The 14,216-nt window shown below is 39.8% G+C and overlaps 1 protein-coding gene across 1 annotated transcript in view; it reads left to right on the top strand.

Annotated features, from left to right (window-relative positions):
* LOC107659170 (signal-induced proliferation-associated 1-like protein 1) overlaps positions 1–13,682 on the top strand; it is a 35,037-nt gene extending 21,355 nt beyond the window's left edge. Inside the window, exons 13-21 of the mRNA XM_016448010.1 lie at positions 4,307–4,404; positions 5,608–6,050; positions 6,256–6,480; positions 6,948–7,107; positions 9,474–9,696; positions 10,132–10,305; positions 11,686–11,797; positions 12,338–12,416; positions 12,551–13,682. Of these exons, the coding sequence (XP_016303496.1) occupies positions 4,307–4,404; positions 5,608–6,050; positions 6,256–6,480; positions 6,948–7,107; positions 9,474–9,696; positions 10,132–10,305; positions 11,686–11,797; positions 12,338–12,416; positions 12,551–12,694 (1,658 nt within the window). The 3' untranslated portion in view covers positions 12,695–13,682. The remainder of the gene's footprint in view (positions 1–4,306; positions 4,405–5,607; positions 6,051–6,255; positions 6,481–6,947; positions 7,108–9,473; positions 9,697–10,131; positions 10,306–11,685; positions 11,798–12,337; positions 12,417–12,550) is intronic.
* Positions 13,683–14,216: the final 534 nt, after the last annotated feature.

A 14,216-nucleotide genomic window follows, 5' to 3' on the forward strand; every position in this document is an offset into this window, starting at 1 on the left:
TTTTTTTTTCAAGATATTGTTTTTGCTGCTAAATTATACAGTCAGCTAGTTTAATTTCATAGCTTTTCATATATTTTTATTCAAATTTAGTTTTTCTCTGTAATAAAGAAGTATTTAGTTGATTGCGTTTAACAAAGGGTTTAAAAGAGTGACCATTAGTTCCACAAAAACAGTATTAATATTCTGTAGTGGAGTTCAAAAAGATTAAAAGATAACAGCATAATTATTTACGGAACCCTTAAATTAATCAATTATATAATGAAAGCCATAAAAACAGACAATTAATCGTGATAATCGGCATAATCATCAAAGCCCTAAAACAGACAATTAATCGCAATAACCGTGACTATTTTTAGACAATCGTCAGCCAAATTTCATAATCGTGACAGCCCTAGTTAGTTTATTAGTTTATATGAAATATTTAATATTTATTTTTTATAGTCTTTTTATTTCAACTTCATTCAAAATTCTGAAAACGATTTTTAGTAGTTTTAGTTTTAGTTAACAATAACAACACTGATGCTACAGACATTGTTCCTCAAATCATAATGTTAACTTTTTCGAAGAGCCCAGGCTTACTTTACCTAGTCAATGATAAAATCCCATATACTTGCATTGTTGGAAGGATCTGAGGATCAGAATGTCAAAGAGACTTGAGGGCAGACTCTTTTGACTTGAGCCTGTAAGTAACCACTCAGAACACCTTAGCAACCGCATAGCAATGTCCAAGCAGCCACCCACGACACCTTAGCATAGTGGCGGCCACGCAGGCAAGCGCCACTCAAATTCACTTCAAGATATGTAAAAACCTGGTCTTTCTTCTCAAGTGCTTTCATTAGAAAACAGTGAAAGTGACTCATTGCTTTAACCCAAGAACTTGGGCAAACACATTACTCTTTAAAACATGCTAGCATGAAAACCAATGCACTGGAACGTATCATCTGAGGGTCCTTGTTGCCTTGCTGTAAGCTATGTGGTTTCGTTATCCCATATTTCCACCTGGCCTTGACGGCTTCCTCTTTTTGGGCCACTCTTGTTTTTGACAGCAGGTCGGCTCCATTCAGTCTTCTCGCCCTTCTATCACACAGCAGATCATCTGATCCTTCCCTCCCCCTGAATATCTGTCTCTTGTATTACCGTGGTCAACCTTAGAGCACTCGATAGATCAAGCATAGCCTTTGAAAGTAAGTTGTGTCCAGTGAAAGGCAGCAAACATAAACGGTGTCTCTGAACAGCAGGCTGTGTATGGGTTCAAGCGAAGACAGAAATACCTCCTCTTTCCTGCTGGTACGGTTGTGTAAGCAGCGCTTTGTGTGCCTCTAGCACCCCCCCTCCTCTCCTCTCACTCTTCAAGGTCCAAGTGTGCTGTGACTCACACTGCCACCCCCTTTCTGCGTATTTTTCTTGTTTCTCTTCCTCTCTCCATTCCTCTGCTTCTCCACATGTCTCCTGTTTTTGACAGGAATATTCCCGTTTTTTTTTTTTTTTTGTAAGACTGCAGGACTTGCAGGCAGTCTTGTTGCCTCCACTGTGTCTGTCTCTCACTTTCTGTCTCTGTTTATGTCCCCTCTTTTGTATATTTCTCCGAAACCAATCTTACTGTTTTCAGCTTCTCTGACTGTTGTGGTCAAGCGTCCGACCTCCACATTTTGACCCCTCTTAGCTCCGCTATGTGACCCGGACGATAATAGCAGGGTCCGGCCCACGCAAAACACATCTGAGCCGTTCGGCCCAGTCAACTACGTGCTGTAAATGTTACCGCAGCCTAGAATTATACGCCGCTCTCATGATTGCAGTCGACTGTTCGGAGCATGAGAGGTCAGTTGGCAAATGCTGACCTATGTCGGTTTTGTCTTATGGTTTGGCTTTGAACCTCAAGAACCTTAAAGGGATAGTTCACCCAAAAATGAAAATTGTCATTAATTACTCATCCTCATGTCGTTCCAAACCCGTAAGACTTTCGGAACACAAATTAAAGGGGTGGTTCATTGCGATTTCACTTTTTTAACGTTAGTTAGTGTGTAATGTTGCTGTTTGAGCATAAACAATATCTGCAAAGTTACTAAGCTGAAAGTTCAATGCAAACGGAGATATCCTCTTTTAAAATTCTGGCAGTTTAATGCCTAAAAAATCGGCTTGTAGGGACTACAGTGAGTTACTTCCCGGGTTCGTGACATCACAAACCCAGAAAAACCCCCGCCCTCGGGAAAAGGCAGCAAAAGGGGCGAGGCCATGCTGCGCTGCTTAGAGAAGAGGAAGAGAAAACTAGAGGTGCACCGTTGTTTACAATACAACCGGAGCACATGCGCTGAGGTGAGGGGCGGGATGTTTAAACGCGCTCTAGAGGCGGTTTAGCCAATCACAACACACTTGGCCAGCTAACCAATCAGATCCCATCGCCTATTTCTGAGGGCCGGACTTCATAAAATCAGGAAAAGATCAGCCCGTTTCTCAGAGAAGGGACAGAGCGGTGTGGAATAAAGGTAAATTATGTGAAAAATAATGCGTTTTTTTTTTTTAACGAAGCATTAACACATGTTAGACTGCACCCCATAAACACAATCAAGCCTAGAAAAAAACCAGTAAACCACCCCTTTAAGATAAGAAATCTGAGAGCTTTCTAAACCTGCATAGACAGCAATGCAACCGACACGTTCAATGCCAAAAAAGGTCATAAGAACGTCCTTAAAATAGTCCATGTGACATCGGTGGTTCAAACTTAAATGTTATGAAGCTATGAGAATACTTTTTGTGCACAAAGAAAATACAAGTATTCTCGTAGCTTTATAAAATTATGATTGAACCACTGATGTCACATGGACTGTTTTACCGTTGTCTTTACTACCTTTTTGGGCATTGAACGTGTCAGTTGCGTTGCTGTCTATGCAGGTTCAGAAAGCTCTCGGATTTCTTCAAAAATATGTTAATTTCTGTTCCAAAGATGAACGAATATCTTATGGGTTTGGAACGATATGAGGGTGAGTAATTAATGACAGAATTTTCATTTTTGGGTGAACTATCCCTTTAAGTTCTTCTTGAACCACAAAGAAAATTACAAAATAAAAAAGAAATGTTTTATATTTTATATAGATATTTATCTATATACATTTTCCATAATCTTAGGAATGTATAAAAATAACTACTGATGAATAAATAATGCAGAATTTTTTATTAGAGGAAGACAAATTTAAGAAGGTGGAAAAGGAAGAGAAGAGGGAGGAAGGCCAATGAAAACATTTTTTGAGATCTGTTCTGCTGTTCTGTTGACCATGTCTGGAAGCCTGGAAAGCATGTGACAAAATCATGAGGCATACAAGGGCTACTTTTAGGAATTTTTGACAGATTTCTGACATTTTATGTTGCTCATTGACATGAGCTTATACTTTTCCCAGTAACTTCTGGGATACTTTTCCTGAAGCGATGCTCCATTTTTCTAAAGCATGTTAGCACAGAATTGTTTATTCAGGAATGAATTTGCATTGATTAAAGAGTGATTTTTTTCTTAAAAGATTGTGGTTTGTACAAACTGAGTTTGAGTTCTGAGATACTGCAAGGTATTATTATTCTGAAAAACAAACAAAACTCCGCTTTGAATCGCTGAAGGGAGGTAGAGACAGGAAGTGGGGTGTCAAGAGGGGAAGGAAAGCCTTTTCATAAAGCTCGAAAGGAATTGCCCCCCTCTGACAAAGTGCAGTGGTTCATTCTTGTACAAAGAAATTACGTTTTCCCCTAATGTTTTCACAAATGTGTGTCCAGAATGAAGTCTACTCGCCTGTATAATCAGCCTGGGTGAACTGTGACGCACAAAGTGTCTGATGTTTTAGGATCATTTCAAGTCTGTATCTTTTCTGACGCTCTGCTTCCTGTCCATCCAACCCCCTCACCCTCATGAAGTCTGTGTGCTTTAATTGCTCGTAACATCTATTTTTGTTATGCTGGCCATTATGTAACGGCCAACAGTTACACAATAGTTTCATTTACACTCAATATCCTGTAATGAAATCAGCCCAGACTGTGTTAGCTATATTGGTCAAATTAGGTTGCTTAGAAATCAAACTCTTTTCTTTTTTTTTTTGAAGGAATTATGTTCTATAATGTGTGCATGTATGCATTACGTGTGCGTGCACGCATGCATGTGTACTTCAGGTTTTGTTTATGACATTGCTCATCTAAATGAGTCTCAAGTGTGTCTGTTTCCTCTCTGCTGTTGTGCCCTCATTTTCAGAATTCACCAGAGTGTTTTTTTCTGTTAAGTACCGTCTAATGTCCTGTTTTCTAATGCATTCTTATCTCTTATGTTCTGTAGTTGCTCCAGTCACTAAGTCTAGCTCGTCCTATTCAGGCGGCCCACGCATCCAGAGACAGGAACAGGTTATTCACCTTTCACCCAAGAAGGGCAGCCAGGTAGGTTCTCGACTGCTGCATATAACCGCTCTTAAAAATGATGCCGCGTGGTATCTCTTCACTAAAGGAGCTTTAAGTGCACTATACAATACCTCAAACATTAGTTTGTTAACACCAAGCAAATATGTCAGTCAGAAGGTTAGTTAAAAGTAATCTTGTAAGACTGAAATCCATTCAGAGCACCTTAGCAGCTAAGGTCAATAATATATACATTATTGTTCAAAAGTTTGGGATCAGTAAGATTTTTTTTTTTGTTATTTATACTAGAAATATATTTAAATATATTTATATAATACTGAAAACATATTTTTTTAATAATTTGTTATACTTTTGTTCTGCAAGGAAACATTAAATTGATAAAAAATGAGTAAAAAAATTATAAAATGTAAAGATTTGTGAATTTATATTTCAAATAAATAATGTTCTATTGAACTTCATGTTAAAAGACTTTTCATGTTTCAACAAAAGATTAGGAAGTGCAACTTATCAACTGATAATATAAAGAAATGTTTCTTGAGCACCAATCAGCATATTAAAATGATTTCTGAATGTGACACTGAAAACTGCAGTAATGGCTGCTGAAAATTCAGCTGTCATCACAGAAATAAATAACATTTTTCATTTAAATAAAAATCTGTTATTTTAAAATTGTAATATTTTACAAAATGCTGTTTTTACTGTATTTTTGATCAAATAAATGCAGACTTTTTGCAAAAAACATTTAAAAAAAATCTTGCTGACCTCAAACTTTTGAACAGTAATATATGAGTAAATGTATTCTTTGTATTCATGTTGATTTTGAAAGCATATTTATGCCATTTTCAAAAAACGTTTTAATTACTTTGAAATGTAATGTAGCGTAAGCAGCAAATAAAACACTTTTGTTATGAAATATTTTTCCTCAAAACATGATTTTACATGATAATCATTATTTTAATAAAAAAGATTTTTCCATGTAAAATGTATTTATCAAAATGTCATGAATTGATAAATATCATAGTTTTTGAGGAGCTGCACAACACATTTTACAACCTTGCCTTGTCATTATTAAAAGCACACATTCATGAGTTTTTTTTTTTTTTTTTGGAGCATGTTGGTTGCGCCACATTTTGTTGGTCGACTTATATACTGCTCTGGCATTGTGATGGGCAACCTAATTTGCTTTGGTGTAGCTCTTTCTGAATACATGGCCTTTTCTTACAGTCTGAAGGTCCGTACTCCCACTCCAGCAGTAATACGCTCTCCAGCACCACGTCTAGTGGGGGTCACAGCGATGACAAGTGGTATGATCTGGGCAGTGGAGGGATAGCAGACCAGCCAGACTCGGAGCCGAACGGTTTGGGTGGTGGAGGCTACCTGCAGGGCGCTTCAGCCGACAGCGGCATCGATGCTACATCATACGGCCCCACCCATGGCAGTTCTAGCTCTCTGCTGGCTGTGGGAGCTGCTGGTGCCAGAGAAAGAGCCCCCTCACCTTGGCACAGCCCCACAGAAGGGGGCCGGAGGGTGCTTGAGAGGTCCCTTCCTGCAGCTGAGTCCCCAGTGTCCCCTGCAGATGGGCCGCCTACTACCCGAAGCCCACCGACCCATCTACTGGTCCGGGATGGCAGCTCCTACAGTCTGAGTGACATGGCCTCTTATTCTAGGTATGCTTTTTGCCATGGGATTTTTTTTTAGCAACAACCTAGCAAATACTCAGAACTCCTATGAGTTTTGCATGCAGTTCTTTGATATACTGTATCAAATGTTTGTACTTGTAATATTTTGACAAATATGATGCTATAAAGTATGTGTGCAGTTTATTTTCTGAGATAGTCTAGACATGTTTTCCCTCATCTGGCTCTTCCTCAGCACACGCCACTCTGTCAGCCCTGCAGTCCTGAGCTCCAGCCACAGCTCCCCACGTGAAGAGTCTTCCTCAGCCACCTCCCCCTCCTCCTCCTCCTCCTCCCAGAGCTCGGTGTCACCTGGCCCTAAGAGTTTCTATCCGCGCCAAGGGGCCACTAGCAAATACCTGATCGGCTGGAGGAAACCAGGCAGCACCATCAACTCTGTGGACTTTGGGGACACACGCAAGTAAGTGAAGGAGCTCGGCTGTGGGGATGATGGATGGCTGAAAGATGTGTGACTGGATTATTAAGGTGTGAAGGAGATGTTCGAAAAGATACACACAGGGAAACGGTCACAAGTTCAAGTTCATAAATCATGGACCTAGCTACAGTCCTGTTGGATCAAATTGTCACAAGTTGTTTTATAGACTGTTAAGTTTGATCTAGTTGTTTTTGCTCTCTCTGATCTTCCTTTTCAGTAGCAATAAATGTGTGATCTTTTTGTCAAAAAAAAGATTTTAGCTTTTGTTTTCCTCAGTGGCGCTTGTATTTATTTTATTTTTTTACCAATACATGACTGCCCCCTTCTGGAGAAGAAGCGTAATAACATTTAAATTAAATCTGTGCAATATTCATCCTGTAAATATGGAAATTATTGGCTTAAAATTAACAGATTTAATGTTTTATTTCAAAATCTTTGTTTTTTTTCTTTAGAAGACCACAGGGTGAGGGATCAGACCCCGGGTCTTCTCAGTCCAGGCCCTCTCTTAGGGATCTGCACTCTCCTCAAGCCATGTGCAAGTCTACAGTGGAAGAGGATCTGAAGAAACTGGTCACACCAGAAAGTCCCCCATCCAAGCAGCACAAGGACAAGGTACGTCAACTGAAAAAACTACAATACTATACCAGTGTGCTCCATTTTTTAGTAAGGTTGGCCAATAACTTCAAGTTTACACTTGGTATTAGGGCTAAACGATTAAAAAAATCTAAATCATGATATAACTTATTAAATTGAAAGGACTGCTTTGAGTTTGCATTATTTATAATGTGCATCTGAAAACCTAACATGCCAAACGTTTCACCAAATTTTTAACAAGCGTGTATAAATCAATTTTTTAATACTTTTTTTTTTTTTTTTACTGTAAAATAATCATATAGTAATGATGGTGATTATTATTGTTATTTTTACTCTGATTCTTACTATTTTGTAGTCTTATTGATATTTACAATATTGGCCAAATTTGCAGTCTACAAACAAGTTTTATTTTTTTATTTCACATTTTAATTGTACATTTTATCAGAAAAATTAAATTATCAAAAATGAGGATTAAGGCCTGTTCACACCAAGGAAGGTAACAAGACATAATTTTAAAGGTATTACAAAGGTAACAAGATATAATTTTAAAAATCACTCTAAATTTAAAATAACAAGTCCACACCACGACTATAATGATAACGGCTAGAGCTGCACGATTAATCGTAAAAAAAATCGCGATCTCAATTCAAACACCTATGCAATCTAATTTCTAAATGACAACGATTTGCCTGTGTCTGTTAAACCTTTGAAAAAATCATACTTGAACATTCAAATCTGCCACTGACACAACTACAATGTATTATTTCTGTAATACAGTCATTCATATGATCACAGAAATACAGGAATAAATGTTTTTAGTTCGGATACAAACATTGATGTCTATGGTAGCGATCAATATAGAGCAAAATACCTTCTGAAAGTAACTGGCGCTTCAAATAACGTTTGTGTCGATTACATTGTTTCGCCACAAACGTGCAGACCTTTGGGAAATATTTAACATGAATAATGTTATTATATATAAAATATATATAAACACATTTAAATAGACTGCAGTAATTAATATTTTGTCACAAATTATTTTGTTTAGTACAGAATCATGGGAGAATCGTAATCTCTATTTGAGACAAAAAATATAGTGATTCTCAATTTATCCAGAATCGTGCAGCTCTAATAACAGCACAGAAGGACCACTTTAAAAATTATTTTTTTTTCCAGCTGATGAACGATAACATTGAAAGACACTCACACTGTGATGAGAGGGGCGGAGCCGAGAGCCGTGGGAACGGAGCGAGGCTGGTGAAGTAAATGCTAATGCACGACACCTGCGCCACTCACCGGTCTTCAGTCCCACGGAGGAGCTCCGGAAGGATAAAAGGAGGAGTGACGATAGTGTTGGACGAGAGAGGACCAGGCCTGGACTTTATTTTGTGCTTTGTGTGCGGCAGTCGTCTGCGAGGGGCTGCCGCTTTACTTTAATTTTGTGTTTGTTTATTTTATTAAAGTTTTATTTAACTGTTCGCCGGTTCCCACCTCCTTCTTCCCGTGACTACGAACTTTGTTACAATACATAATGGCAAACTGTTACAAATCAGGTGGCCATCCAGGAGATGAGTTGTCATGTTATTGTTTAACATATGTACATGCCTGACCTCAGTGCAGCACTGAGTGTGACACCAACTGGACAGTATGTCCCACCCAACCGAAGTGATGCGGGGGAGAAATGCAAGCTCACTACCTCCAATGCCAGATTCATGCTGCTAGCGTTTCCATAAACGGCACAAAAACAAACATGTTTCAGTCTTTCACAGTTTCTGTCAGCCTCAGACCAACACATGTTAGTTAGCAGTTAGTGGCTCAGAAAAGCTTTGGCTAGCCTGTGAACACTTCAACAAATAGTTTCTTTGTAACAACCTTAATTAACTCTTAAAGTGACTGTTAAAAAAGGTATTTGGCATTGAATCATTCATTCAAGAGATTTGTTCAAAAACACTGATTCATCCATTAATGAAACAAGTGAAGTATTTATGAGTGAGTCATTGAATTATTCATTTAAACCACTTTTTCAAAATGTTAATATTAAAAATTGGTTTATTAAAAATATGTTTATATATAAAAACATACAACAGTGTTGGACGAGAGAGGACCAGGCCTGGCCATTTACTCCACCGGCCTCGCTCCGTTCCCGCGGCTCTCGGCCCCGTCCCTCTCGTCTCACACACACAATAAGAATCCATGCATTAAAGAGCTCAAGCATTTAGAGCAGCAGAAAACAAAACTACAGCACATGTTTAGAATAAACAGAATGTTATTGTACATCGGCATGGATGCTAACATAGTTATCATTATAGTTATTGTTCTTGGTGTGAATGGTAGCAGAGGGTCAGTGACATCAATCATATATCCATCCATTCTCTTCCCTGCAGTCCTCCTCAGGTCCAGCAAGCTCAGGGCGGCGTTCTCTGCAACGCACCCTGTCAGATGAGAGTATATACCGGGGTCAGCGGCTGCCATCTCTGGGAGATTCAGTTCTAGAGCAGGCTCTGGCCAGCGACGTGCTCTTCAGCTGCTCTACCCTTCCACGATCTCCGACCACCCGTGGTGCCCCACTGCGCAGACCTTCCTACAAAATGGGCATCAAGATGCATGGTGAGAAAACCTGTCATGATTGGGTGAGAGTGCCGTTACAGTCTAGCACAATCTATAGAGATGTCCTGAAAATGCAAAATATCATAGAACAAATCTTTTAAGCCTGAAGTCATCAACAGGGGGTCCGAGACATGACTGCAGGAGCTCCACCAATTGAGTTTGATCTCAAAACAAACTCTTGAGAATAAATTAGACAAAATGCTAATTCAAAACTAAAATTCAGCTAAATGTTTCATTGTCTGGGAAGTTTTTTACTTTTTTACTCTGTACCGCAAGCTATGAAAATGCATTGCAATGTAGTTCCATTAATTAAAGTTAGTGCTCCCCTAGATTTGCCTTTTATGTTGTGTAAGTTCCACACTCCACAAGCTTTAACTGGGCTAAAGCGCACAATCACACACACACCACCTCATGTTTTCTCATTGGCTGTGCTAGGTGACCTCTCAGCGTCTGACACCTCTCTAGCAGACCTGCACGAGCGACAGAGGCCACCTCCTCCTGAACTGGGTCTCATGCCCCTCCCGGACACGGACACAGACAGTGGCCTGGACTGGACCCACCTTGTGGATGTTGCCAATGCTTTCGAGGGTGACAGAAGACCACAGCGCAGTGAGCCCATTTCTCTTCTCTTTATCTCTCATCGTTTAGCTATATCACAGCTTTGCACAATCCACCTGTCCATCTTTTATAGGAGAGAGAGTTCTTTTTGTTAAATTAAAAGTGTTTCTTTAACTATGAGCGCTTTTATCTGCCAGGGTTTGATTGTTAAAGGGATAGTTCACCCAAAAATGAAAATTCTGTCATTAATTACTCACCCTCATGTCGTTCCAAACCCGTAAGACCATCTTTAATCTTCGGAACACAAATTAAGATATTTTTGATGAAATCCGAGAGCTTTCTGACCCTTCAGCAATGCAACTGACACGCCAAAAGCCCTATCTTTCAAAGCCCAGAAAGATAGTAAAGGACAACAGTCTATGTGACATCAGTGGTCCAACCATAATACTATGAAGCTACGAGAATACTTTTTTTGCACATAGAAAACAAAATAACTTTATTCAGAGATTTCTTCTCTTCCGGGTCAGTCTCCACCGCCATCCACGAAAGTACCACGATGTATTGTGAATGGTGAATGGTGGCAGATACCTACTGATTTTAAAGATGTCCTTACTACCTTTCTGGGCTTTGAACATGTCAGTTGCGTTGCTGTCTATGCAGGGTCAGAAAGCTCTCGGATTTCATAAAAAATATCTTAATTTGTGTTTTGAAGATGAACAAAGGTCTTATGCATTTGGAACGACATGAGGATGAGTAATTAATGACAGAATTAAAATTTTGGGGTAAACTATCCCTTTAAAAGCTACAATATGTAACTTACGATTCATAAAATTAGCTTTAGCAAGATAAAAGCATAGACCATTTTATTCCAAAGATGTAAAAATTGCCATCACTGTCATTACCAGCACAAAATATTATCAAACACCACCCATAAATTAACTTTTGGAGGGAATGGTGCTTGTGATGAGAATGTTCATAAAAAGAATGTGTCTTATTCTCCTGTGACTGTAAAATTAAACAACTGAATGAGAGTGCGAAAAGTGTTTTAAGGGAGTCTAATCACAGATCACAAAGCCAAAAGTGGCCATAGCACCCATTACTGATCAAGAACTTGATGTGTCTTAAACTTTACAGTTATTTAGGCTTATGAGGTTAAGGATTTGTCCATTTTGTCATACCATGATTTGCTGAAATGTTAGGATTTAGAATAATGAGTGAACTGCTGTTATATTAATGGGAATGTCCCCTGAGGACTTGCACTGATGGACAGATGTGAAATGATGTCTTGGAATGTGCGTCTGTTAAGCTCGAGGTGCTGCTTTATCATTTGCCTAATGCTGCCTTCACAGTTAAATTAATGCTCTGCTTGTCATCACATCATCATCATCTCTCTCTCAACTCCATCACACTCTTCTTCCATTCCCCTCTCAGTGCAGAGAGGGTTTATGTTTAGTTCTCAAGACATCAGTCAGAGAGGAGAGACTTCGCTCAGTCCTCAGCATCTAGAGCTGCAGCCAGTGCTACACACCAGACTCTCCCCCAGGTACATCCACCATCCAATGCGTAAATCTTATTTTATGTGTGAATGTGCTTTCTTATGGCGCTTTTCCACTGCATGGTACGGCACGGTACGGCTCGGTACGGTTCACTTTTGGGGGGTTTTCCACTAGGTACAGTACCTGGTACCTGGTACTTTTTTTAGTACCACTTCGGTTGGGGTTCCAAGTGAACCATACCGTTACCAAAACGTGACGTGTAAACTCTGCTGATCACTGATTGGCCGGAGAGAATCGTCACTACCTGCGTCACTGAACTTGCGACACAAACACAAAAGAACCGCTAGATTTAAATCAGCACAGCCAACGAAGCATCGAACGCAACTGTTTTGAACGAGCGCACCTTTTTTTTAACAACCAAAAAGTTTTGTTGTCTCGTTGATAGCAGAGGAGCGGATCCAGCGAGAGCTTGATGGGGCGAGCCGTACTGAGACGTACCGAGCCGAGTCGTACCACGCAGTGGAAAAGCACCATTAGTAGTTTCTTGCACGTCATCCTTTTTGTCCTAACTCCGGTTCTTCTGTTAGTGAGGGGCCTTCAAGCTACAGTGGGAAGGTTTCTCAGCTGGACGCTTTGGTGAAGATGTTGCAGGAGGACTTGAAGAAAGTGAGGAGAACCTCTTTGACTTTTACAACCCTAGTGACTCTGTTGTAAACAGAAGCTCTGTCGAAATCTAAAGTTAGTGTATTCACCCTCACATTTATCATTCTCTCACTCTGTTTTTCCTGTTTGTTCTAAAGGAGAGGGAAGAGAAATTGAAACTGCAGGCACAAATTAAGAGGCTTTGGGAGGACAATCAGAGGCTGCAAGAAGAGTCTCAAAGCTCCGCTGCCAAGCTCAAGAAGTTCACGGAGTGGGTCTTTAACACCATCGATCTGAACTGAGCCATCTGCAGAAGACAGGCAAGATCAATAGACTTCTCGAGGACCAGACAGACGTGGGAGAGACTTTTACTCCCATGCGAGACCAGATTGAGAATTGTCCATTCACAATTCAACATAATTTGATGTTCACATTAGCATTCCTCTACAGACTGTGGCAATAATGACCAACTCTGACATGGCTCAAAGTCAGGGGAGGGCAAAAATACAAATCTTCAGCCCTTTCCTGTGATGACTTCTCCTCTCTCGATCCCCCGGGACATCATTAGCAGTGCCCACAGGAGTAACTAGTAACTGGCTGTGATGCCAGCCTCTGCCTTCCAGGCTGTTCCAGTCTTGTCCCTCCTGTGCCCTACTTATGACTGACAATCTGACATTTGGTTCCAGTCATTTTGACCGTGCTACAGTCCTGCCCCATGAAGACCCCCTGCCTCAGAGCCAGAGTAGAAGACTCCTCTGCTACACGACCATATTTCAGCATCCAGTCGTAAAATTTTGCGGCGTCATTGTGGTTTTGGAGTTTGTGCTTTTTTCCCAAACTGTAGGATGCCTGTCTGCATGAAACCAATCTACAAACTGTGTTTGTACCATTACACCATTTGTTTCAAAAGAAGGAACTTTTTTTTTTTTTTTTTTTTTTTTGGGGGGCCATGAAGTGATTTGCCTGAAGTCAAAACTTTTGTTGTGTTGTGATGTTTTGTCTCAACATCAATTGAAGCAATAGCAGGGAGTCTAAACCCTTGTCCTAAAGACCGGACTTGCGCATACATAATGACTTTGGCAATATCCTGCCTCGAAGTACATCTCAAGTCTGTGGTACGAACACTGATGATCCTACAAGTCTGGAATTTAAGGACAAGTCTTAATTTGGGAACAGTTCAGTTATTTATTCCGTTTATGTTTCGAGTAATCAATTATTGATTCTCTATGCGTGCAGTACAACGGACATCTGTGAATAGTGTTTATTTCAGAAGGGGATGTCACTTCATTTGGACTCTGTTGTTATTTTTGGTATGAAGTGATTTGCCTGAAGTCAAAACTTTTGTTGTGTTGTGATGTTTTGTCTCAACATCAATTGAAGCAATAGCAGGGAGTCTAAACCCTTGTCCTAAAGACCGGACTTGCGCATACATAATGACTTTGGCAATATCCTGCCTCGAAGTACATCTCAAGTCTGTGGTACGAACACTGATGATCCTACAAGTCTGGAATTTAAGGACAAGTCTTAATTTGGGAACAGTTCAGTTATTTATTCCGTTTATGTTTCGAGTAATCAATTATTGATTCTCTATGCGTGCAGTACAACGGACATCTGTGAATAGTGTTTATTTCAGAAGGGGATGTCACTTCATTTGGACTCTGTTGTTATTTTTGGTATTATTTTTATTTCTAGTAGAGTTCTGCCTGAGCTGCAGTATTTTTTTTTTTTTTGTGCGAGTTGTGGTGCCCTAGTCTACTATTGTGTTGCTTTAGTGCCATCTAGTGGTAATAAGTGATCGTCTCACTTGACTTCAGCTCTAATCTA

This window comes from Sinocyclocheilus anshuiensis, unplaced genomic scaffold (assembly GCF_001515605.1).
Source record: "Sinocyclocheilus anshuiensis isolate Anshui unplaced genomic scaffold, SAMN03320099.WGS_v1.1 scaffold423, whole genome shotgun sequence".
Lineage (NCBI taxonomy): Eukaryota > Metazoa > Chordata > Actinopteri > Cypriniformes > Cyprinidae > Sinocyclocheilus > Sinocyclocheilus anshuiensis.